Source organism: Chroicocephalus ridibundus, chromosome 12 (assembly GCF_963924245.1).
Source record: "Chroicocephalus ridibundus chromosome 12, bChrRid1.1, whole genome shotgun sequence".
In the NCBI taxonomy this organism is placed as follows: Eukaryota; Metazoa; Chordata; class Aves; order Charadriiformes; family Laridae; genus Chroicocephalus; species Chroicocephalus ridibundus.
In genome coordinates, this window is record NC_086295.1 from 15563018 (window position 1) to 15588721 (window position 25704).

The following is a 25704-nucleotide window of genomic DNA, read 5'->3' on the forward strand; positions in this document are numbered from 1 at the left end:
GCCAATAGGCGGCGCTGCCTTAACAGCTCATTGGTGGTGAGCGTCTATCCGGCAGCCAATGGGGGGGCGAGCGGAGCCTTCCGCCCCGCCCCTCCCACTGAGGGCGGTGACGGGGCCGTGCTCGCCGCTGTCGGCCCCGCGGGGCGGCCCGGCCCGGCCCGGCCGGGTCATGGCGGCGGGCAGGGCACGGCCTTCCCGTGGCAGCGGTGCGGAGCGGGGGCTCCGCCGGCCCCCGCAGGCGCCGCGCCGAGAGCCCGAGCGGGGCAGGTGCGGCCGCCTGGCGGTTCCCTCCGTTCTCGGCGGGGCCCGGCCTCCGCGGGCCGCCGGGGCGGCGCCGCTCTGCCGCGGCCCGAGTTAAACGCGAGATTCCCCCCCGGCCAGACCCAGAGCAGCGAACCGGCCCCCGGGCTGCACCCCTCTCCCCGGTCCTTCCCGCCCTCCCCGGGCCCCGCCGCGGTCGGAGGGTGCCCCCTGGCGGCGGGCGGCGCCGCCGCTCCCGGTGCCCGCTCCGGCTGGCGGGTCGCGGCCGCCCCGGCTCCAAGATGGCGCAGGCGATCTTCGAGGCGCTGGAAGGTAACGGGGCCGCCGCGCCGGGCCCGGGCGGGACTGTGCTGGGCCGACGGCACGGGGATGCGCCTCTCCTCGTTCTCTCCCCCCCAACCCCGGCCCAGCGTCGCCGCACCGCGCTGCCGCCGCCGCGGGGGGCGAGGGGCCGCGAGGCCTGGCCCGGTGCAGAGCGAGGGGCTGCCAGCAGCTCGGGGCCGCGCCCCGCACCCCTCCGTTCCTCTTCTCTCTCCCCGCCGCCACCGGCGGCGGCGCGCACCGGTGCGGCCCCGGGGCCGGCGGGTGGCGGGGGGGCGGGGCGCGACCGCAGCGGGCATCCCCTGCCCGGAGCCCAGGGCTCCTCTGGCCCTCCCCGGTTCCCTCGGGCACCCCTGTCACCTCCCGGCCTTGTGCCACGGGGCATCCCCGCACCGCCCGTCTCAGTGCTCTGTGCACCGGGCAGCCCCCATTAGCCCGGTGCCCCGGGGCACCGTGTCGCCTCCCTGCCCTTGTGCCCCCCCACCCTGGGGCATCCCGTCGCTTCTCTGTGCCGGGCAACTCGGGGCACCCCATCGCCTCCCTGCCCCTGTGCCTGGCACCCTGAGGCACCCTATTGCCTCCCTGTCCCCGTGCTCTGTACGCCGGGGCACCCCATCACTTCCCCGCCCCTTTCCCCGGCACATTGGGACACCCTGTCGCCTCCCTGCCCCTGTGTCCCCCACCCCAGTGCACCCCATTGCCTCTCTGCCCCTGTGCCTGGCACACTGGGGCACTCCCATCACCTCTGTGCCCAGTAAATGGGATTGCCGATCCCCAGGGCATCCCTGTTGCTCCCCATCTCTGTGCCCAGCACACTGGGACACCACCATGCAGCAGGACACCCTCATGCTCTGCGTGCTGGGGTCCCCCCATCCTCCCCACATCCCAGGGCTCACGCTGCCAGCCCTGGCCTCACTGATGTGCCCATGCACCCTGCCGGGGACAGTCCCTGGGTTGATTCTCACCCCTGTGTGCATGGGTTAGTGTGGGGGCTTTGCATGGCACATTCCCTGGGGCATGAGCAGGGTGCTCTGGGACAGCCAGGGCAGTGCCCGGCTCCTGTCTGCTGTGCGGGGGAACGGTCACACTCGTGTTCATCTCAATTCTGCGTTGGGACACTAGTAGGAGGGGGCTGCCCGAGGGGAACTCTTGGATATGCTAAGCTGTGTCAGTCTGACACTCAGCTCAGGGTCAGCCCCTTGGGAGAAAAAGTATTTCACAAGGCATTTCTTTCCTAAATTGGATTACACACATATTTCCCTTTCCATGAGGGAACACCACCGACTGGAAGGCCTTGCATCAGGATCATCGCTTTGCAAACAGCACCTGCGATTGCAGCGGCAGAAAGAAGAGCAAAGAAGAAATATTTCTATTTTGTCAGGTTACTTGGTGCATTTGACAGCACTCTGTGTATAATCAGTCTCCCTATTTCCTCTTTGCAATCAGCTCCTATTGTGTGGGTTTCCTCACAGAATTCAGGAGAGCAAAACATTTTAGCAAATTAAGGAAAAAAAGCGTGTTTTTTTTTTTTTAAGCCCACAATAATTGGCAGCTTTTAGTAGCTGAGCTTGTTTGTTTTGTCTTGTTGATTCGATTACAAGTCAATGGTGACTTGGCGTTCGTGTGTGGTGCTGAGAGCAGCCGTGTCCCCAGTGGGTGCTGTGGGGCAGAGGGGCATTTTCGCCTGTCACTAAAGCACCCGGTGCCTCTGTCAGCAGAAAAAAGACTTATTGCATGAAAATCAGGGCATGAGGGAAAAGTAGCACCTGGGTGAAATGGACAGTCTTGTTTCCATCTCTAAACTGAGAGAAACTTGAGAAGGGGGGGGAAAAAAAAAGCACAAATCAGTGGTCTTGTACTTTTTTCCTGGCTTCCCCAAACCTCCTGCCACGAAGAGAGAAAAGCTAGCTTTTTTTTAGGTGTCATGACTGTGAAGAACATCCTGCTGGCTGCAATCAGTGCAGGATGGATCCAGAGCTTTCTCCTGGAGTCCGTGGATGGCCATGAGTGGCATCCGTGTAACCAACCAAGTAACTCTGCCTGCTTGCCTTCATGGCTTACTAAACCTTGAACTTGGTGATTTCCCTCTGTTAAGTGTGGCGTTGTTCATTTACTTGTGAAACTGCAGGGACAGCGTGGGCATTTGCACCAATTGCCAAATGAATGAAGAGCAACATATTTCTGTTGTCCTCGCCCATGTTTCTCCAGCAGAAGGCTGAATGCCACACCAACCTTGCTGCTGCATCGTTGTCACCTGTCCTTGGGTCTTTGCTTCTTTTTAAGCTTCTTCCTGCTAGTGGGATCAAGGCAATCATCTGGCTTTTTTACTTGGAAGATCTGGCTACGGGAAACCCAGTTTTGCAGTGCTGGGCACACCAAGTGTGACATTCCTGATGCAAGCTGTTCTTAATTATCCCCATAATATACTAAACCTGAATTTTTGATCCCCTTTTTTCGTCCTGCTAGCTTACTTCTGCTGAAGAATGGCTGCTCCGTTTCACTCCCTGGTTTAGATGTGCCAACCAGAGCCTGCAGTGCTGCCTTTGCAGTTGACCAGGAGGTTATTTGTAGAAAAGGAGGTTTATTTTAAAGCAGGGGTTCTGTCAGTGTGAGCAGATCCACCCAGGAGTGCTCCAGCGGTGTTCTGCTGGCAGGGCTGTCCTGCGGGGCTGGTTGCAGCTCTCCGCCCGAGCGAAGGCTTGCGGAACTGGCCCTGCAGCTTTGCTGTGTCTCCGTGTGATTTATGTGAAAGGGTTCCCATAGGCACAGTGGTAATTTTATGGTAGCATGGGAACTATTGTGATCTGCTGCTTTCCAGTAGCTACTTGTGCCCTCTGCTCCCCAGCAGCTGCAGAACGGTGCTCTCCTCTCTCCCAGGGGCATGTACAGCGTTTGCCACCTCTTCTTGGTGAAATAATGAAAAAGCTGTTCATGGGGTCATCGTGTTATTTGCTTCACACTAGAGATGCAGGAGAAATGAGTATTTAGAGTATCTTTAAAGTGCTGTGGATTATGTGGGTTCTCCCTGTTGGGAAAGTAATGTCCTGGTTGCGCAGGAGAAATTTTAAAAGGACAAGAGGAATTTGCAATGAGAAGATGAGGTGGTTGCTCCTGGTGTGCTGCTCCTTTATGCTGTGATCTGTTACGGTGTTTCACTGTCTTTCCTGGTGCTGTTTGCTGAGCGACTTCTCCTCAGGAACTGTCTCACCTCACTGCTTGGAAATGATCAGACCAATAGATTTTATTGTGGCATGTAATTCTGAGTTCAGAGCTTTACAGTTTTGTTTTGAAAAGATCTTGAAGAAACGTGAAAAGCAACCTAGGAACCCACCACATTTATTTTCTCCCTTAATCCACAAAGTAAAAAATACAACCCCGGCATGCCATGCCACTTCTTCTATTCATGTGTTCCTTGTCATAAAGGAATGGTAGGGAGGAGTGGTGCATAAAATCCACCCCTTTTCACAATTTTTTCCATAATCAGATTGTTCTATGTGTCTTTACATCTGATTTCTAAAAAGAAAGAGTGTGTTGGGCTTGATCCGCATGTTGCTGACCAGGTTGTTTCCCTAGAGGAGCAGTCCGCATCTCTGGTATTTATCTGGAATATTTTACAATATTTTAGCTGTAGCAAAAAATATTTGTGCCAAAGCAAGTGAGCTGATTCTGACAACAAATCTGGCTGGGTGTGTGTGCTCTCGTGGAGACCCAAGGGAAATGGAAATGAGAGAGAGCGACCAGCATCTCTTGCTTGAGGGAAGCCTGTGAAGAAGCACAGTCCTGGGAGTGAGGGGTGCCATGGTCCTGCTCTCCTGGCATGTCCCAATACTAGGATGGCAGCTGGTGGCTGAGCAGGTCCCCCCAAAGCATCTCTCCCAGGAACCCGTACTTAATATCTCCTTCTTAAAGCTGCACCTAAATCCTCCTGTTCTTCATAGCCCTGTGTCTGATCAGATCTGGGAACGCTGGTCCTGAAAACAGAGAGGCATTTCCAACCCTGCTGCTGAGACAGAGCTGCTGCACTCCGAGGGTTTTGTCTTTGGCGAGCTCAGTGCTTGTCTGTGCTGTATCACAGTGTGTCCCCAGAGACACCCACCCCGGCTGCTGGCCCCTGACATCCCAAATATCTACTTCTTAGCTCTTCTGATACCCACAGTTTGTGAGCATCCTTCCTCTTGGCAGCAAATACCTGAAACTAAGCCCTCTTTTGGCTTTCCTTCCCTTTCTTCCCTTTTTTTATATGAAAGGAGTGGATGGAGGCAGGTGGGAGTGTTGCTTTAGTTGATAGTTAATGCTGTGGAGTAGAGGGAGATGAGAAGGTGACAGTGGCTCTGTGGGAGAAGACAGCAGCAGCTGACAAGCGGCTTCCCTCCACCACTTGAGTGAGATCCCAGTGCCTGAGTGTTCCATGTTTGGGCTGTGCTTGATTTCCCATCCGTGCTTGTGTCTCCTTTCAGGAATGGATAATCAGACAGTGCTGGCTGTGCAGTCCTTACTGGATGGTCAAGGAGGTGTGACAGATCCATCTGCTCAAAATGTCAACTCTTCTACTGCCATCCAGTCGATGGGTGAGTCCTGGTAGCACTGGGAGAGAGAGAAGAGGGGCAGGGACTGCAGATTTCTTCATACAGTGTGCACTTTGGCTATTGTAACAGCTGGTAGAGCGGCTGTACATGTAGGGTGCTGCTACGGGTGTTGTGAGCCCTCAGCAGAACTAGGCAGCGCAGGAAGGAGGAGACTAAGTGCCCAAGCCCAAGTGAGCAGAGATGCTTTTTGAGATAGTCATGACAATAGACTTGACCACGCATTTCCAATAAAGGCATGAAGGGAAGGAGCGGGCGCTAGTGCTTGTTACTGTTCAAGTTTTTTATTTAATGAGCCATTCCTTATCCTGGGGATGTACAACTACTCCAGTCATTGAGTATCTCATCCGTGTGAATAAATATGGGAACTGGTCGTTGGTATGCACATGAACACTCATAGGGCTTGACTAGGACTTGCTGGGTGGATACAGAGTTCTCCCCTGGAGAAGTTATAGCCTGTGTCCCCAGAAACATTCTGCTTCAGGCTGTGAATCAGACAGGAGGTGCAGCCTTGTGAGTCCAACTGGATCAAGTGCAAAATGGTGCATACTTATGTGGTTTGCTAATGCTGCAAATTTAATTTAGGACATGGTAACTGGGTTGTCTTATTTCTGCTTCTAACGTCAAGCAGAGGCACCAGAAACCAGCAGTCTTGTGGGGAGGTGGCTTCCAGACACAAGCTGCCATTGACTCTGTGCCCTGATCCAAGTTACTTCTCTTCCTTTGTGCAACCTGCGTAATAAAATCTGCCTCAGCCAGTATAACACAGGTGCTTTGGAAGAAGCTGTTTTGACTAAAAGCAGAGGGTGCTACAGGAGCAAGGCTGGGTTGGTTGTTTATGTCTCTGGGATGAGAAGACAGACAACAGGATAAAGTTTGCCACAGGGAGACAGTGGGTTTCATATATAGGAGCAGGGCTGAGATGGGCTCAGTCGCATCAGTTGGCTTTAGGGAGAGCTTGGGATTGGGGAGGAGGGACAGTTTGGCCCTTGCAGCTGATCTCTCATGATGATGATGTCCTTGAGGTGTTCAGATCCAAAAAGTGTCTGTTTTTCTACGGCTGTGGTTGTTAGGTGTAGCATTGGGGAATGCAGAAGAAAGCCCGGAGCAGTGATCTGGTCCTCTTAATTGCAGATGACGAAGACGTGTTCCTCTGTGGCAAGTGTAAGAAGCAGTTCAACTCTCTGCCTGCCTTCATGACCCACAAGAGAGAGCAGTGCCAGGGAAACACCCCTTCCCTCTCCACGGTCTCGCTGGCCACCAACAGTGTGTACACCCCCTCCATCACATCGGTGCAGCAGGCTCCGAGCGCCAGCCGGCAGGTACCATGCTGCGGGCAGAGGCTCTACTACTCTGTCACTGTGGTTTTGGGAGTGGGGGGGACCTCTGGGTGGTGCTTTTAGATCCAGGGGTGCCTCATGACTGACCTCTCTTCTAAAAGGCTCAGTTGTGGTCCTCTTGGCTTTTGACCTCATGGTTAAAGCTGCCTGGTCCACTGCAGTGAGGTGTCCTCCAGCAGGAGTGTCTGATAGCCCTTTTTTCAGGACAGGAGGGGTTTCGTATTGAATCTGTGCTACAGCCAGACTTTGGTTCTGCTGAAGAACCTCAGTGTCACAGCCTGGGTGCACGCTCCGTGGCGCTCAGGGTGGAACAGCTCTTGTTCTTCCCTGGGCTGTGGTCTGGGTCGTGGGCAGAAGAGGAGGGCAATGTCTGGCAGCTTCATCCCTGCATCTCTCCTCTCAGTCTTCAGCAGATAAGCCCATGTAATGCGGTGTGATGAGCTTTAAGGGAATATTCTCTCTGGAGTAACTCTCCTTCCCAACAGACTTCTGAGGAGCCAGTCCCTTGTGCCTGACATGTACTGTGCCTTCAATCATGATGGTTTCTGAAGTGCATTCAAACCAACTGCTTTTTTTAAGTTAACATAGGGCCAGTGGATGGTCCTGCAAACACAGGTTGTTTCCACATGGAAAATGGGACAGCCTCCCTACCCTCCTAGAATCCAACTCCAGTCTGAAGAGATGAGCCTGATGTTTACCATCTGCAGACAGAGCAGCCTCCCTCAGTTCTCCACCTTTCCAAGCTAGGGGAAGTGCCCAGGGAAGGCCTGAACTTGTCTGTGACAAGTTTGTCCTGTGGATCTTGTTTAATAACCCCTGATTTGAATTGTAGGCAGTAGCCACTTTCCCGAGCCGCTGTGATATTTTTTACCTCCTTTTCTGAAGAAGGTTTCTGAGCTGCCTTATTGTTACAGCTAGAAACTACCACGGACTCAGTAGGAAGCTGTAGATAATTACTGCAGCTCATCTGCTGACCAGAGGCTGTGAAAGCAGGGACTCTGAGGTTCGGTAAAAAGCAGTGTCATCATTTTTTGTTTGTTGTTTTGTCCTGTTGCTGGTCAACAATGCATGCTTTTTTTTGTCTTTTAGCAAATTTCTACATATATCACTGTTCCCCCGTCACCTTTGATTCAGACCCTGGTGCAGGGGAACATCTTAGTTAGCGATGAGGTGCTGATGTCGGCCATGTCTGCTTTTACATCCTTGGACCAGCCCATGCCGACAGTGCAGCCCCCGGTACAGGTAAGGGGCACGTGTGGGCCTGGAGAGTCCCACTGCATGGGGCCATGCTTGCACAGCAGGAGAGTCCTGGCAGTTGATCGGACTCCCGAGAGCTGCTTCAGTGCTGAATCCTGGGCACCTTCCCGATGTGCCAGCCAGGCTCGGGAAGGAGTGATGGATAAATGACAGGATAGCTCCAGGGCTCCTTCTCTCCTGGTGTCCTTGTTGCTGGATGCCCAAATATTTGTAACGTGGTCTCTCCAGCTTTTTGTTGAGCCCCTGTATAATGGTTGGCTTCCAAAGCCCTTGTCAATTTGCCCCATGGATCTCTTTCCTCCTGGGATGGCTGTTTTGGGCTCCCCACAGGGTTGACCAGGCTGGATACATTTTCCGTCCTCTGAAAATATTCTTTGTAACAGAAGGATTAAAAGCTTTAAAAACAAAGCAAAAAAAGCAGTGGGGTTTTGGAGGAGAGGATGTCTACTGACAGGTCACACCTACCCTCTGCAAGCCAGCACAGTCTGGTCCAGCCTGGCAGTTGAGCAGTGCTGCATTGTGTCAAGACATTGGTGTCGTTTTGAATCGGGATTGGGAACATGTTTGAGGGAGCAGCCTCTCCGACTCGTTGCTGCTAGAGCAGTGCTTCATTTTCAACGTCTTGTCTGTCTGTCTCTCCCTGTTCTGGTTTTAGAGCAGCTTGAGTATGCACGCTGGGGCTGGATACCTCTCCCAGCCTCCCCCGCCTCCACCTCCCCCACCGCCACCCCCTCCTCAGCCTCCGCCGCCTCCCCCCCCGAGCCTGGGGGCTCCAGGGCAGCCCAGTGCCGGTGGCAGCGGGGTGGTTGAAGTGTACAGTGCACCTGCTCCTATGGCACCAAACAGCACGGTGGAGATCCAGACGCTGGGGATGCAGCCCTATCCGCCCATGGAGGTAAGGCCAGGGGCTCTCCCCAGGGACTCTGTCCTCCTGGGCCTCTTCTAATGCGGGACTAGAAATGTGGAATTAGAGTCTAGGAAGATGTGGTAGGTTATTTGACGATGCTTATTTCCTATAGGAGAAGGTACTGAACAGAAGGGTGTTGGAAAGATGGCAGGGATTCTGAGAACAAGAAAAACGGTTAAGAGGGTCGGAGCACTTGGTGAGGCTTGAGGAGAGGGAGCTTATGACCCAGAGGGGTGTGGAGCATCAACCTGTGCTCTGCAGGCTTAAGTGGAGAGAAAAAATTTAATCTGAATATCAATAAGCAAGCTTGACAAGGCAGCTTCTCCTAAAGAGAGGCACAGGCAGGGGTGGATTTACCAGTGGGTCAGCTGTTACAGTGTTCAAGTTAGCATTGCTATTCACAATGAGAACTACGGGGTGTTAACAAGTTTGTCGTCCTTCTCTTTGTAGCTGGCACCTGATCTGAAAGTGTCAGTAGTCAGAAATGGATGGGGATGTTGGATACTTAGTGCTGTGTATTAATTTATCAGGGTGTTCAACAGAAATGCCCTCAAACCGTGTCACCCCAGACTGATGCCTCTGTCTTTTTCTTTAAGTGTCCTTTTCCAATATTTCTAATCATAAACAGCTGTGCTTTGCCACCTGGAGATCTCTTGTGCTTTCCTTCTCTTGTGCAGTCCTGCTGGGGCAGGCAGCAGGGTCGGGAGATCCCTGCCTTCAGGGGTGGTGTGGAGCCCAACAGGGCCAGTGGTGATTGTTCTGGTTACCTGCACAGATGGATGAGAAACTCTTCTAGGCATAAGGCATAGATAAGGGATTAGATGGCTCTCTCACAGTGGTTCTTTGCTGGCCTGTTTCTGCTGTAATAACTCCTGGATACTTTGTGATGTTCAGTGAGAGAGTTTCATGCCGTGCAGGGTGTTAGTTTTAGTTAAAGACACATTGTTGGACTGGTGAAGCAGAAATTTGATCCAGTTTGGCAGAAGGCAGAAAACTCGGCCAGACTAACGGCCTGGAATGGCAAGCGGAGATGGAGGTTAGGGCGCAGTATGGCTCTGTGTAGCAAACCTGTTTCCTCTGATAAATTGTGCTCTTGCAGGTACCGAGCCAGTGCGTGGAAAGTCCTGTGTACCCTTCTCCTGTGTACAGCCCTGGGAAGCAGGGGTTCAAGTCCAAGAGCACCAGCACTCCCACACCTTTGACCAGTGCAGGAGGAGGTGGTGTCATTGGTTTTGATTCCACCTCCGCTGCCAAAAATCGTCGCTGCAAAAACGAGAGTGGGCTGCAGGAGGGTAAGCGTCCTTATAGCACGTGCCCTGCATTAACCTGTAGGCCAGCGTTCTTATCCCATAGCAAACTGTTGAGCCACAGGCTTTCCAGGCCCCATGGCATGGCTTTGGCTGTGTGTGCAGCTGCCAAGGAGAAACATGATGCCCTGCATGAAGCTACCAAGAGCAGGTTGAAGTATGGATGTGCTTCTTGTCTGTCACCTCTGGGTGCATGTGAAAGGACTGTCACTGTGCTACTGCGTGGGCGAGCTATATCTGCTGCAGCTACGTGCTTATTGGATCACACCTGAAATGGGGAGATCCTGCAAGGTGTTAGAGCTTGGTCCCTTTTAACCCAAGGAAGACTGCCCAGCCGCAAGGCTGGTGGGCTAGATGTGGTCTGGCCCTGAAGACCCTCTTCTCGAGGGCCCAGCTGCCCCATTCCTGCCGTGTGTTTCAATGGCTATGAAGAAAACACGCCTGTCTCCAGGTGAGGCAGGACCAGGGTGTGCCCCATTACAGGTTGGAGGAGTGTCAGATCATCGCTGGCCAGCCTGCCCATTGCTGGTGTGATGCAAGCGCACCATCTGAGTGACAAGGGAGGTCCCATGCTTGAGGTGGAGGAGTGCCACCTGGCCTTCCTCCCAGGAACACCGGGCCTCTGGAGTTAGAACCATACGGATGATAGGGTTTAACGTTATTTGCAGAGGTGTGAATGATCATGCAGGCTGCAGCTCTCAGTCCAGAATATCCTAGAGCAGCCCATGGTTCTGCTGTGTTCCATTGGTTTATACTCCGTTATAGTAGATAGAAGATGTGACTGACTGATCTTCTGGATGGGAGGAATATGCATGTGCTCTGGCTGATGGCTGACCTTGGTGAGTTCATTGGAGACAGACAGAACTGGGGCCCTTCCTCTCACTAATCCCTTGTCTTTTCCCAATGCCCAGCATGCCTTTAAAGTAGGTGCTGGAAGGGTCTCCGGAGTGGTTAATGTCTGGAGAGAATGCCCTGCCCCTCCACTGCTTTCCTCCTCAGTACTTCTAGAGTTAGCTCAGGCTACGTTAAATATATATTTGTGCCCGTAACCTCTCCCCAGTCTGGCCAGGCAGATCTTACCCTTTCATAAGACCTTTATTCTTGGTCCTTAGTAGACCTGTCTTGGGGCAAGTGCCCTGTGGCGCAGGGGGGGAGAGGGCTGTGCCACATGATCTCATTCCTGTGTGCGTTTTTGCTCTTTCAGGCAAACCCAAGTCCCCCAAGCTGAAATGCACTTACTGTGACAAGGCCTTTACCAAGAACTTCGACCTGCAGCAGCACATCAGAAGGTAATGGTGCCGCTAGCCCAGACACATCAGGGTGGCTGGGGGAGAGATGGGCACAGCCCTGCTGAGGGAGTCTGCACAGTCCAGTAGACCTTGCTTTTGTCATGTCCCAGAATCTGTGCTGTGCTGGGAGGAGATCCTTCATCCCCCTTCCTCTGGGACACCTTCTCCCCAGTGGCTGGGGTGAAGGTTGAATCATGGATGTAATCTTGCTGATTATGGGTTGGGACTGGAGACTTATTTTCCTTGCTCATGAGACCTTGAAAGCCAAACCTGTTGTCACCTGATCACTGGAGCAGCAGATCTCCGCTGCTTGCCTCTGCCCTTTCCTTTTCTCTCTCTCCCTAGCAAGCTGCAGCCTTTGTGTTTGCTGGTGTTAGCAAACTGTAAGCCAAGCTCAGTGTCTATATAGGGAGCTCTTATAAGAGAGCTCTTCTCTGGCAGGAGGAATCTGCCGGACTTGGGACAGATGAGAAGGGATAAGTGGTGGTTTTGCTCCCTTTCTCAGCCTCCATATGTTAGAGTCCACTGTTCCTCTGGAAGCAGAAGGGCAGGGTAGAAAGACCTTTCTGCTGCGAACAGGGGAGAGCAAATTCAGGGAGATCCAGGGGGCTGCAAGCTAGAAGAGATATGTGTGGAGGGGAGGGAGGGATAACAGAGAAGAAAAGGGACGTACACCTGAGAAAGTGATGGGGTCCCCGAGGTCCATGTGAAAACCCTGACAGTGAATGCTGCAGAGCTGTTTTCCTCTCCCACTTCTTCCTTTGATCTCTTGTCATCCCCAGACCCTGTTTTGTCTGTGCACCAGGCTTGTTTCCCCAGGCCTCTCACAGTCCATTTTCTCGAGTTAATCAGGTCTCAAAGCCCTTGATTGGCTGGTCGAGGTGCTGATCTGCCAAGCAGAGTGCCTAGCACAGTCCTACAGCAGCCACCCCACCATGGTCCATGCCTGGGGGCTGCCTCCTCTCTCTGCCAGCTGCTGATATGGTGCCTTCTGCCTTCAGTCACACAGGCGAGAAGCCCTTCCAGTGCATCGTGTGTGGCCGAGCCTTTGCCCAGAAGTCCAATGTGAAGAAGCACATGCAAACCCATAAAGTGTGGCCTCCAGGGCTGGGGTGCACCATCTCCCGCAACTCCATCACGGTGCAGGTCATGGCCTTGAACCCCAACCAGCAGGAGGACGAGGAGAACACAGGTTTGCTGCCTGGGGATGCCACGTGCTAGGGACAGAGCAGCGGTATGAGGAGTCTGCGTGTCCCTGCACCTCCACACAGGGAGAGAGGGGAGGCAGGAGCTGTGTGTGCTGTTTGCGTTCCTCCCATGGGGAGCACACACTAGAGAAGTGAGTCATGTTTGCTAGATTTCTGCTGGTAGGTCTATCCTTGGGTACCCCCAGCCATGGTGGATTCAGGAGACAGCAGCTTCAAACGCTGTGCTAGTATGTGGATGAGGACAGAGTGAGGTGTCTTCCCCCTTCTCCCTCCCTGGCAGGTGCAGCTTTGGCAGCTCTGGACAAGCCGGTGGTTTCACATAGCCCAGTGCTCTGTCTTGTTTGCAATGTGCAAGTCATGCCTGGACTTGGTCTGGCCCCGATGGCCAACTGAAAATACTTGAGGCAGAGAAGGGCTCCTTGCTGGCAGACTGTGTCTGGATACTCTTTCAGCTGGTGGCCTCAGTCCCAGTTAGGGAGGGGAGCGAACACAGTGACAATGTCATGTCTAGGACAAGGCCCCACTGTAGCTGCTCCATGCAGACATCATGGACTGTGTGCTACTGGCTGGATCTTACCTCCCATCTCCCACCAGAGATGGGAGTAAATCTGGTTCCAGTTCCTTGGCAGGGATCCTGATCTGCTGACTGCTCCACAGGGCACAATTAGGTCCCTGGGAAAAGAGAATGGGTCAAGGAGAGGAAGATGGAGTAGTCAGAGCCCTTGATAATCTGTAGACAAACTTACAACTACCCTGTTAGAGTGTGAGATTCATCTGATCTAAAGAGTCTGTCTTTGAAAGGAAGGAAGAGCCTGGCCCCAGAGCCAGGCCTGATGTGTCTCAACAGCATGGCACTTGCATAGCAGCTTTGAGAACTGTCTCATGGCAGGTGGTGACTTTGTCTCTCCCTTTCTCCAGGTTTGACTCAGCCCTCGAGGAACCCTGCAGAACCACCCCAAGACATGAGCCCCTTGGACGAGAGCGAGACAGGAAAACTGGAAGCCAAGCAGGTTGTCTTGATTGATAGCTCTTACCAGTGCCAGTTCTGCCCCAGCAAATTCAACACCTATTTCCAGCTCAAATCGCACATGACACAGCACAAGAACGAGCAGGTAGGGACAGAGGGTGCCCTGTGTTGGTGGTGAGGTAGGGACGGGCTTCATATAGTGCACTGGTTCTTGGGGTCTGTCCGGAGCCTCTTGCTCTATAAAGTTGCCAGTGCTTCACATGCGGCTCGGCTCTCTGCGTCTCTGGGTTGCAGCTGTGTGGTCTAGGTGGCTTTGAAAAGCTCTGCTGCCTCCACCCTGCTGAGTGAGAAGTCAGCTGAGCAGGTTTGGGTAGCTAGAGAAAAAAAAAAAAGAAGTGAAGTCCAAAGTTTTCAGTGTAGGTGGCAGCTCTCAGGTCATGGGACAGTCACTGCTGGGGTGTTGTGGTCTCATCCACTTGAGTGGTTTTGGGTGCTGACACCAGCACCCCTTTCTCAAACCTTGTTTTCTTAGGGGAGTGCCCTGACAAATCTGCATTTGCACAATGTTCAACTCCCGGCAGGTTCTGCTGTTGTCTTCACCTGGAGCTGTCAGCCACATTTTGATGCTGAGCTGCTCTGCACTGTGCTTTAAAGACCCTTCCTCTGAGGAAGGCAGCAGAGGAAGGGGATGTTTTATCACCACATTGTGTCCTGCTGCAGTCCAGGGCAGGGTTTCACTGCTGTGTCCTAACGGAATGCTAACGGCGCCATGGGCATGGTGGGGTGCTCTGGGAACTGCAGTGCTGCTTTGTTCATAACATCAGCTCAGCTGTTCTCCAGCACAGTGGGTCAAGGGGCAGTGGACCCGTTATGGAAATGACCCAGTGGCAATGAATTCCAAAGAGGAAGGCCGTTCTCTCTGTTGGTAGAGGATTTTCCCTGTTTGTTTCTGTGGTGTGCCGCTTCAGTCACACTCTATTCTTGGCTCAGGTGTACAAGTGTGTGGTGAAGACCTGCGCTCAGACCTTCCAAAAACTGGAGTCCTTCCTCGAGCACATCAAGAGCCACCAGGAGGAGCTGAGTTATCGCTGCCACCTCTGTAGCAAGGACTTCCCCTCCCTGTACGAGCTGGGCGTCCACCAGTACTCCCACAGCCTGCTGCCCCAGCACAGCCCCAAGAAGGATGTGGCCGTGTACAAGTACAGTAGCAATCGGTGCTCACAAGGCTTGTAGGAGTGAGTGGGTGCAGAGTGTGTTTGGCTGAGAACGGTGGGGACATTAGAGGGAAGAAGTGGCCGTGTCTTCAGTGGCCATGGTTCTTTTGGGTAAATGGAGGGCCTCTCCGCCAGGCTGCTAGGGCAAAGCACTTTGAATGCAAGGAACCTTTTAGAAAGACAGTGAAAGGCTGGGATCAGTGATGTGGGAAGATCCCATTGCTGCAAATCCTCTTATCACCAGTCAAGAATGAGATGGGCACAACTGAACCTGTGCTGGGCTGGGGAAGAGACCCAAGGAAGCGCCTTCCCGGCCTGTTTTCTGTGATTCTTAAACACCTGCAGCAAAGGGAGTGCAGGTCATAGAAGCTGTGCCCAGGTAAAATGAGTTATTTCTCCTACCCCTTTGCTGCGAAGGGGTTTATTACCTGGGGAAATCTTTCTATTAGTGTAGAGGGAAAGAGCGAGGAGTTACGCAAAGAGCTCTCTGGAGCTTTTGAAATGGCTGTAGAGACATGTAGGAAGAGTAGGAAGCCCAGAGAATACTGAAGTCGGCTGGGAGCTTCGTGGAATAAATAATCTGCTACTTCTTGCATTGACCATAATTTCTAGTTATCCTTGCGCTGTGGAGCTTCATCCTACAGCTTGCCAGTGGGAATCTTTGAGATGAGAGCCCTGCTTATGTTTGAGGAGGTTTTAGCCTGATCTAAGGAAAAGGGACTTGACAGCAGATACACGATGTGAGCGTCTCTGTATTCACTGTCGATGGTGCATGTGCCCATTGCCCGTTATCAGTCAGCTTTGGCAGAGGCCTCCGGCAGAAATCCTGCCAGGCTGTGTGAGAGCAGGTGAGTTAGGTGGAGAGAGCCCAGGTGGTGTGAGAGTGGTGGTGGCATGAGCTAAAGCTTTGTCAGATGCTGGAGACCCCACACGGGAGCCTGTTGCCTTGTGCCTGCCCCAGCCATGGGTAACGCTGTTGCTGTGCTGTAACCCCACTCTCAGCTCCCTCACTGGGAGCTGCTGTCTTTGTGCAATGAAGGTGGAAGGAAGCGTTTTAAGTAAGATGAAGTCGTTACTTAGGGCTTGTCTCCATGAGGAAGCAATGTGGAATATGAGCTCGGGTCCCCGGGTGCTCCCATGGGTGTCTGTGTGGAAGAGCACTAGCAATTTAAAGGCTTCCCCACCCAGCTCCCCAGCATCTCCCCCTCATGAAGGGTGCTAAGTGTGAGTGTGATCTGGCCATGTGGGTTGCTGATGTTTTGGAGCACCTGGGTGGTGGTGTTACTGTCTGTGCCAAACTGACCCTGTCAAAAATCGACCTGGAAGGTGGCTGGTGAATGGATTGGGCAGCCCCGCCTGGGTATGGGGTTGGATGGCTGTAGCCTTGTTCACAGACTCTGTCCTTTCTCTCCGCATGCAGATGTGTGAAGTGTGTAAATAAGTACTCCACCCCGGAAGCCCTGGAGCACCATCTGCAGACAGCAACGCACAACTTTCCCTGCCCTCACTGCCAGAAGGTGAGTGGGTGACTGCTGCCTGAGCCGGTTGTGGACGTGTAGCTACGGCTCTGAGGGGGCAGGAACCCTTGGCTCCCTTTCCCCTCCCTTCCTACCTCAGTACGGACTGGCAGGCTCGCGAGGTGCTTTTCAGAGGGGCAGAGGTGATTTGCTCCCCTGGCCTCCAGCTCTCCGACCTCATGCAGAGCATGTTGCTCCCTGCTGGCTTTTCTCCTGGGTCGTGTTTGCTGAACAGAATTTGTCAGGGGAGCTCCCTTAGTCTCACGACAGCACTCCTTACTGCCAGGACTGCACACTCTGCGCTGCTGTCCTTATTTCTTAAAAGCAAGTGTATCAGGAGGAGCGAGGCTGGTTTTGTGAAGTCTTAGAGTGGTGGCAGTGTCTTTGACCCACCATGCCTGCCTGCCTCTGGCTGGAAGGTTGCGCAGGAAAAGCCCTAGGTTCTGAGGGAGCTCCTACAGCTCTGTTGCTGTCCTCATCTCCTACCACCACAGAATTCTCCGGGTTCCCCCTCATTCCCCTCTTTTGGATGAGTGCTCTGTGTCCTTGGCAAAGAGAAGTCTGTCTGAGTGATGTGACTGGCACTGGAACGATGCCTGGGTAGGTTTTGGCTGGAAACAATCTCTTCGACACAGCCCCTGAAGGGATTTGAGGGGCAGAACTCGGTGGGATTTGAATTCTAATAAATTATTTTTGAAATCCAGACTAAAATTTGGACCCTTGCTCCTCTGTTTATAGCAAAGGAAATGAAAATCCTGCAGTGGGGGCAGGGACAATCTCAAATGAGTGACCACTCTGTACTGAGGTAGCTCGGGAAGGGGAAACACTGTCCTGCCATGGTTAGTAACCCGTCTTTCTCTACCTGTCTTCTCTCTGCTTCCCCCAGCAGGTGACAGATGCCTTTCTGAGCCTGGGTGGGACTTTCAGCATGCAGTATAGGGCTTTGAAAGCCCATTATCTGCAGCAGTGTTTTTTACTTCTGTTCGTATTCTTACTAATATTGCTGTTTTCTGGAGATGCGAGAGCACAGTCCTGGGTACCAGAACTCCTGCCACTCCTGTGCTCCCATCAGATGTGTGCTTGCAGCATCCTCATTAGGAATTCACTGAGCTTGGGAATTTCCAGTGTCCCCATTAGTGAAAGGAGCCACTCATGCTGGCTTTATAAAAACCATGAATGGGAGCCTTTGGTAATAGATGATCAGGGAGCACAAATGGAAGTTAATGCTGTGGGAAGGTAGTAACCACTGGTCCTTGCCCAGCCCATCCTATTGCTGGTTCCAGTGGGAAACTGGGCATCCATCTGGGATGCTGGTCCTCAGCAATATGGTGTTAGAAAATTTAGCAGCAAGGTTTCAGCTTACGTGTTTCTTAAGGTTAAAAACATTTGTGGGTGGTTTTTTGTTTGTTTGTTTGTTTTTTTTCTAAAGCTCTATCTGTATTTTCCTTATGCATACCAAAGGTTTCCTCAGTACGTCCTTTCCAAGAAAGCAGTCACCGTGAGCTTTCTATACCAGCCACGTGTCCTGTGCCCATGCAGGTTCAGTGATGTCCCTTGTGTGCTGCTGGCTCTTAGCCTTGTTTTTGTGTGTTCACAGGTGTTCCCCTGCGAGAGGTACCTGCGCCGCCACATCCCCACGCATGGCGGGGGCAGCAAGTTCAAGTGCCAGATCTGCAAGAAGTTCTTTCGCCGGGAGCACTACCTCAAGCTGCATGCCCACATCCACTCGGGTACGGGCTCCCTTGGCACCACATGCTCACTGTCTCCGTATCACAGTCCTTCCTGCACTGTAGTGCCCTGGCTGTTTTCCTGATAACCAGAGTAACAGAGTTGCCTGTATGAGTCATTCGTAGTAACATGAGTTTTGGGAAAAGTATGGTTTTGGTTCAGCCTCATGCACCACTTAGAAGTGGGGCACAGAAGTGGCTTCCCCACTGCCCGCGCTTATAGAAGCTAAGGAAGCTGGCCCTGGAGAACTGCAGGAACAGTGCAGTGTGGATTATATCCACCCATTTATCAGTCAGGCAGGGTAGGGAAGCTTTGGAAGTTTATAGAGAAGCAGAGGGTGGCACTGCTGCCAGAGCGCATCCTGTATGTGACTAGAGCAGCCCTGTGTGACTGGACTCTCCCTGACTCTTGGTCTTTTTTTTATCCAGGTGAAAAGCCCTTTAAGTGCTCAGTGTGCGATGCAGCTTTCAATCGGAAAGACAAACTCAAGCGACATATGCTGATCCATGAGCCTTTTAAGAAATATAAATGTCCCTTCTCGTACGTAGCATGTCTCCATCGTGGTGGCATTCTTAATGGGGTTGGGATGGGGTTTGGCATGGAAGGAGTGTCTCCTGCAGGTACCCTAGGGTACATGTGTGGCATTTACCAATCCACTGCTGCTTGGGGAGGCAGGAGTGCTGTGTGCTGTTGACTGGGAGCCCAGGAATAACAGTTCTTTGTCATTGACGTGGTGTCGGGACACATCATTTCATCTTGGTTCATCAAGACCTGTAAAATAATGCCTGCCTTCAAGGGGTTGCCTCTGGGGAGCACTGGGGAAGAGAAGTATTATTTGACCTCAAAGCCCAGGGTTACCTGAATGATGGGCTCTCCCCGACTGCTGTATCTCAAAAAGCACTTGGCAACATAGGAGCTAATGTATGAGCCAGAGAAGCCCAGGTTTATAAGGTGCATTCCCAAAGCCATGGCATAGCCATGGGCCTTCTGAGATAGCCAAGGCTGACTGGCTTCTCCCTGCTTCAACTACCTTGTAGCTCTTTCCAAAGTATTTCTGTCTCCAGCTGGGATCTTGAACCTGCTGCTTTTAGGAGCATTCACAGGGAGACGCAGACCATGTGTAGTCCAGCAGAAGCCCCGTGTCCCTGTAGCAACTTGTTTCTTTCTTGCCCCTCTCCAGAAGGGCCGAAACAGTCAAGCTCCTACTGAGACTGCACCGTGGGACCCACCTGGGTGCTGCTAAGGCGAAGGGTTGTGGATCTCTTTGTGGTCCAGGATCTGTGTATACATCAATCCTCAGTTGATGCATGCTGCTCAGTAGCATTTGTTGTTGTTACAGAAACCACACGGGCTGCAATAAAGAGTTCAACAGGCCTGACAAGCTGAAGGCTCACATACTGTCCCATTCGGGTAAGTGCAGCTCTGCCCTTGCTGCTAGTGATTGGGAGTGAAGTGGCTGGGATTTGCTGTGGTGCTGCAGGAGCACGTTACAGGAGGAGAAAGACTGAGAAATGAGAGAGCAAACTGTGAAAGTGCTTCTGCTTTATACCCCAGAAGCGCAAGATGTTCCTTACACATGCTTTCCCTGCGGTGTCCCTCCACCCACTGCTCAGGTAACACAGCTACCCTGTAGTTTCCTGTGGGAGAATTTTCCACTGCCTGTGATACAGTGTTTCCCAGATATAGGGCTAAATTCTTAATATAATTTATTAGCTTTAGATTTTGTTATATCGGTTGCTGCAGGCCTATTTAAGTGAGCTTGCATTTACAGCTGTGTCTGAGCTTTGGTCTGTTTTCTACGGCAATATAAATCCATAGGCAGGGCCTGCTGGCGAGATGCAGAAGCGGAGCTGGATTACTCATTGTGTTTGCTACCAAATGAATATACGGAGTGCTCTGTCCACTCCTCCTCAATACCATCTCACATTCAAAAGGAGATCTCTTGGGATTTGATTCCCTTCTCTCTGTGTTCCAAAAATGATGCTCCCACTCCTAATAAAGACAAATTATTTATTCCCATGCCCTAGGGAACATTCTGACTTCTGTCTCTTGGGGTAAAACTGAAAGTCTTTTCTCGTGCCTGTCATGTCCAAAACCCTGCAGAGCGCGAACAGATGGGACTGTGCTGGCAGTGCAATGGAAGGTTAGTTTCAGACCGTACACTCCCATACTTGGGAGGAAAAAAAAAGTGAAAATTTTTTTTATTTAGAAATACCCTTGAAAAAAATTAGAGTTTAAGATTGTTTTCTATTTTCTTCACAATTACCTGACTCTCTTTCTAGTCATATTTTCGTCCTCTTATTTGAGGTAAGAACTATTGTTTCAGCCCTTCATAAACACAGGCATTCAAGGTGTAGCCACTCACTCTTTTCTGACTGCAAATTTGCCTGTCACAACACCTCTCCCTTTTATTGGGGAGCATCTCCTTGGCAGAGGAGATGAAGCTGTCATTCAGTCCCTCGGTGCGGTGCAGGTTTTCCTGAAGATCTGCATTAGGATGCAAGGTCTCTAACTGAACTCTCTCTCCTCCGATGCTCTGTGCAGGGATGAAGATCCACAAGTGCCAGTACTGTAACAAGTCCTTCAGCCGACGAGCCCACATGATGGAGCATCAGCGTTCGCACACCGGCAACTACAAATACCGCTGCCCCACCTGCAGCAAAGGCTTCACGCGCCACAAGTACATGAAGGACCACAAGTGCCGGCTGGGCTCACCCAAGGACAAAGACCTGCAGCTCAGGAAGCCCCAGAAGAAGCGGGTGGCGCGGGGGCGCAAGGCGGGCCTTTCCCTCCCCAACCAGCTGGGTCTGGCAGAGCTGAAGGACGGTGCTGCTGGGGAAAGCCCCCCCGAAGGTGGCTCTAACAAAGAACCGTTCCAGGAGTCGGATGCAGTCCTGTCCATCGTGGTTGGTGGGTCGGGAGCTGCTGACTCGGACCTTGTCGTTCCTGGGCAGCCCAATAGCATTGCGTCCAATTTGTCCCTGGCGGAACTGCAGACTGCCTCAGACGGCCCCTGCACCATGCTGGCTGTCCCTGTTTACATCCAAACCACGGAGTGATAATGCGTAGAGCCACTGTGTGGCTGAGGGCTGCTGCTGGGGCTGTCAGACTCGGTGCTGAAATTTATCCTAGTGAAAAAGACCAAAGCTCTTGTGGGAAGGTAGATGGATATGGGAGAGAATGGCTTTCATCTCCACTTGTTCTTCCCATCCTTGGGCAGAGGACTGCTTGGAAGCCACCAACGGCTACAAGGCACTGAAGAGAATGGCTCCATTATTTCTTGCCCCACTGCATCACTGGTCAGCCTGGGGCAAGAAGGACTTAAGATCCCTGAATCAGGGTAAGAAGGAGCATGCAAACTTGCAACAAACAGAGCTGCTCAAATCAGGTGGCTTTGCAAATCACAGCCTGCCCCATCTGTGGTTTTTCTGGCCTAAAAGCTGTATTGCCCAGTATTTGGGTGGCCCTTCCGAGAGCAAACAATTGATCCTTCCTAGTGGAAGCAAGTTCATCCTGAGATCCTTTGGGAACACTGTTCAGAAATACCCTGATAGACTTATCTCTGGTATCTTTCTCCCCTCCGTCTCTATCAGTAGAAAGATCACCTTGTCTGTACTACATGTGTTATAAACACCATGGACCTCCTGTGCCGTGTGGAGTTGGTGGGTGGGAGCATGTGTGTGTGTTGGCCTTTCTCTCTGGTTGGTATTCCTTCCACAGTATGTGTTCTTTCCATGTTTTTTCTCCATATCCGAGGATCTCCAAGTGCCTTAGACATCAATCCTTGTGACAGTTAAACATGACCCCTTCGGTGTCCAGTGAGGGAGACTAAGGCCTGGGTGAAGTGACGTGTGCAGGGTCACACAGGAAACCTGTGATGTTCCTTGAGCCCATTTTCTAGCCCCAGCTCTGGGCTGGGTGCTGCAGGGTACTTCCGTGTGCTTCTCTGTCAGCTGCTTCCCAGCCTGCGCATTCCCTTAGCTCAGTTCTGTGGGCCGGTTATTATAGTTTCAGTGGGTCACTGGCAGGAGGGAGTTGGTGTGGTTAGGTAGCAAGAAATTCTGGGGTGACTGAGGCAATTTCTGTTATCCCCTTGGCTTCTCCTTTCTGATTTCCCAAGTAGGAGTCCCAAAGCCAGCACCAGAGCACCAAACCCAGGAACTGAAAATTACCATTGTGCAATGTTGGTAAAGGAGGTTGCTGTGCTCTCCCGTGCTTTCTTCCTGCTCCATGTGTAGGCCAGCCAAGCTGAGCTTTCCCTGGGAAATTTGTGTGATGAGCTGGTAAGTTGTCTGTAGATGCAAAATGCTGCATTTCCAGGCTGTTTCTCTGGGGGTGGTGCAGTCAGTCCTGGGTGCCAAAACTCTGGCTGTGTAGTCCCCTGCCTTGCCATCTGGGAAATGGTGGGTGTTCCTGGCCGCTGGAGCTGTCAGCCCAGCATTACTGGTCTGACTGGCCTGATCCTGACGCCTGCCTGCAAACTGCCTGCGCTCCAGCCCATTGCTTGACCTCAAGGTGCTCCTCCTGTCTCCTTGTGGTATATTCTGCTCAAATCTTAAAAATAGCAGCTTACAGAGACAGCGTGCTGGTGCCGTGCCCATCGTGGTATCTCGTCCTGGTGGCATGTGCTCCCAGACTGCCCCCAATCTAATGACGGGTTACAATGTCACCCCTGGAAGCCTGTCACACAGTCCCTGTCAGGATGGGTCCTGCCACCAGTTCACTTTGCTTACTCACTTTCCCGACTCACTTTTTGCCCATTTCCCTTTTTTGTGATGCTTCTGTACTTCCTGCTGTGGGTGGGTGTTAGGAACCGGAGCAGAGGGTTTACGAGAGGAGGCTGGGAGAAGGGGGGGTTGTTGAGGCTTGAGAAGAGGTTAAGGGGAGAAGATGGAGCCAGACTCTTCAGAGGTGCACAGGGGTGGGATGAGAGGCAACTGGGACATGTTGGAACATGGCAACTTCTGACTCGGTATAAAGAAAAGAAATTTCTACCGAGGAGGTGGTCAAAGGAAGTGGGGCACAGAGAGGCCATGAGATCTCTAAATTCAACAGGGCATCCTGCTCTGAGGGGAGGCGCTTGGGAGGAGGCAGCTGGGCCCGAGACCTCCAGCTGGTCCTGCCTACTTACATGATTCTGTCCTTCTGTGAAACGTCTTGTCTGCTTTGAAGGGCAGAGTTTATTTGCCCCAGTGTTTGTTTTAAACACATGGCTCTCGCAGAAACGGAAGAGTATCAGGAAATAGTTTTCTAAATATACTTTCCCTATTTTCCTCCCCTCTGTACCCACACTGTACGGTGTCATTATGTGGTCTCTGGCGCTTGCTGCAGTGCTGTAGTCGGGTCTATTTTGAGGTGAAGATGAGTGGGTGCAGCACTCCTCCAGCTCAGGGGCACTGTCTGGAGGCCTGGCCCTTCCTTTCTGGCCCCTGCCTTCCACCAGCCCTGTGCACCGGCCAGCCAGTCTAAATGAGATGCTAGAAGCTGGTTTCCACTGGCTACGCTGGGTGTAATTCAAGGGGTGGAAGCAGAGTCACAAAACAGCCTTGAATGTGACTGTGGGACATAAGGGCTGGGAGATGCCACACTGTTTGCTTGATACGTGTTTGATATGTGCAGAAGCGTTGAACTGAAACAAGTTTTATCTTGAACATGATGTTTGTCCTCTTAGAGTAAACCTCAGATCGATGAGGTGTAAGATAATATAACAGAGGTCCCCGCTGAGAAGCGAGGCCGGGCTGGCTGGTTGTGCAGCTCTTGCCTTTGGAAGCTCTGCAGATGCGAGTCCGATGGATGCTGCACCCCAGGGGGACTGGCAGAGGAAAGGATGGGTGGCCGCCAGCAAGTGTGGTGGCCCCTGTGCCCCGCTTCCCAGCTGGGCTAGCTGCACTGGAGCAACAGCAGGTCCTGCAGAGCTGCTCCTGGAGCCTCACTGCCCTTTCTGTGGAAAGGAAAAATAAATGCCATTATTTAAAATAACAACAACAAAAAAAAACCCCTCTCTTCTGTAGCCATACTGCTTGCAGATTAAATTTTGCCGTGGAAGGAAATGTCACAGGAAGGAGAACTTAATTAGCAGACTAAATGCTGTCACTGAGACATGGTGAGTTACCTGCGGTCGTCGGTACTATTCAGTACATGGGGACCAGTTGTGCGCGGAAAGTGCCTCAGCACAGCAGGCCACGAACTTCAGAAACCCTCTCTTTCTTGCCCCAGTCTTGTCCAGCTGCTTAAACTCCTCCGCAAACCTGGAGTCAGTTGTCTACAAGCTCTTCTATTTCCTGCTGGCCAAAAGGGAAGAATTCTACTCGGAATTTTCCCATTTCTGTAGCAGGGACGTGCCCGCTGTTCAGCTGCAGTGTGGGTTGAGGCAGATGTGAGCTGCTCCGGTCACTGATTTTGTCCCAGCATCTTTCTGCAGGACCGGTTCCATCCTGTGCCCTGTGTACGATTGTTCTCTTGAGAAAAACTGTCAAAACTGTCAAAACATCTTGGCATTTTTTGGAAGTTCCCTGGAGTACCCCAGGCCAGAGCCATCCCCTGGGAGAACCGGAGCCGATACTGGATCAGAACAAAGGTCTGTGGTGACGCTTCTGACAGCAGGTGTCTAGGTGAGAGTAAGAAAAGGTAAAAGCTCTGCCTGCCCTTGGAACTCTTCCGGCCTCTGATATCATCAGCTGGGGAGGCTTTCCTGCCTTGGGAGTGATTTCTGTCATCCTCTGTGGATTTTTCTTGTGTATTTTTTAATCTCTTTTCTGCCATTACAATGTTAACAAGGTAGAATGAGGCAGGAGCCATTACACAGCCTTGTCGCTAAACTCCCGCCTTGTACCTCAGGAGGCTGCCCTGAATTATGTTACCCAGCACACTGCTTTCTCCTACTTGCTGAGGCCATGAAAAGGCTCTCTTGCCCTATAAGCAGTTGTTTGCTTCATTTTTCTTTGCCACTCGGTGTGTATATCCCGGCCTGTTTTACAGAGCACTGAGTAGTCCAGCCCTGCTCAAAAGCAATGATGCATTTTCTTGGGTGATTTCCAGCGGTAGACACTACTATTGTCTGAGGCTGTTATTAACTTGTTTTCACACCACCACTGAGTGGAGAGGGAGGTGTTTATGACTTTTACAAATGATAGAGGCCAAGCAACAAAAGTGAAAAATATCCAGTAAAAGTTGGTTCCAGCCTGAGACTCTTTAAGACTCGATTTCTTGTTTGGACTTTGGACTCTGTACATAGGCACCGTGGTCACATCGCACGGAATTAAATCCTTACTGCCTCTACCAATCGGAACGTGTGACATAGGTGTCCAGGAAATAAGGAGCGCACAATTAGTCACTGACAATTCAGCAGCCATGACTCTGGATTTAAATACTTGACCAGCACCGGGGCAGGAGGTGACTCTCCGGGACTCGCCCTCAGGCCCGCCCCAGCTCCGCTGGCTGAGGAGGGCTGGCTCCGACGGGAATGTCCCCGTGGCCCAGCTCCTTCCAAGCCGCCCCCCGCCCCCGGCTCCAGCCGCGGTTCCAGCTCCTCTTCCCTCACCTACTCACGCTCCTCCCACCAGAGCCCCCGTGGGCCGCGATCCCGCCCCCGCAAGGCCCGTCCGGCTCGGCCTGCGGCCCAGGACGGCACTTCCCCCCACCCCGAGGGGGCCGCTGAGGCGGCGGCCCTCCCCAGCCCCCGCCTTCGCCCCGGTGGAGCCCAAGCCCAGCGCTGAGGGCTGGGCCGGCCATGGTGCCGGCTCCTCCTTCTCCCCCGCGGAGGTCTTGACGCCACTTCCGGGTTCCGCGCCGCAGACCGCACCTTC

General features: G+C 52.6%; 1 protein-coding gene across 3 annotated transcripts; it reads left to right on the forward strand.

Annotated features, from left to right (window-relative positions):
* The first annotated feature begins 36 nt into the window (after window positions 1-36).
* ZNF341 (zinc finger protein 341) lies at window positions 37-25032 on the forward strand. Of its 3 annotated transcripts, none has more exons than XM_063349730.1 (15): window positions 37-573; window positions 5040-5150; window positions 6300-6487; window positions 7595-7747; window positions 8418-8657; window positions 9769-9961; window positions 11181-11265; window positions 12267-12457; window positions 13392-13585; window positions 14431-14639; window positions 16075-16171; window positions 17769-17901; window positions 18328-18439; window positions 19239-19309; window positions 20444-25032. In XM_063349730.1, exons 1-15 carry the CDS (start codon window positions 543-545, stop codon window positions 20956-20958), a joined length of 2523 nt encoding a protein of 840 aa, XP_063205800.1. In that variant the 5' UTR covers window positions 37-542; the 3' UTR covers window positions 20959-25032. The 3 variants fall into 3 exon arrangements, with proteins under 3 accessions (XP_063205800.1, XP_063205801.1, XP_063205802.1); XM_063349731.1 differs by lacking the exon at window positions 20444-25032 and adding an exon at window positions 19927-20123; XM_063349732.1 differs by lacking the exon at window positions 37-573 and adding an exon at window positions 1596-1963.
* Window positions 25033-25704: the final 672 nt, after the last annotated feature.

Bases quoted from the DNA above. Each gene is read 5' to 3' on its own strand.
- ZNF341 (XM_063349732.1), top strand. From the start codon at position 1,738: ATGCTAAGCTGTGTCAGTCTGACACTCAGCTCAGGGTCAGCCCCTTGG. The intron at 13,586-14,430 runs GTAGGGACAGAG...TTCTTGGCTCAG, and splicing joins CACAGCACAAGAACGAGCAG to GTGTACAAGTGTGTGGTGAA. The intron at 17,902-18,327 runs GTACGGGCTCCC...TTTTTTATCCAG, and splicing joins GCATGCCCACATCCACTCGG to GTGAAAAGCCCTTTAAGTGC.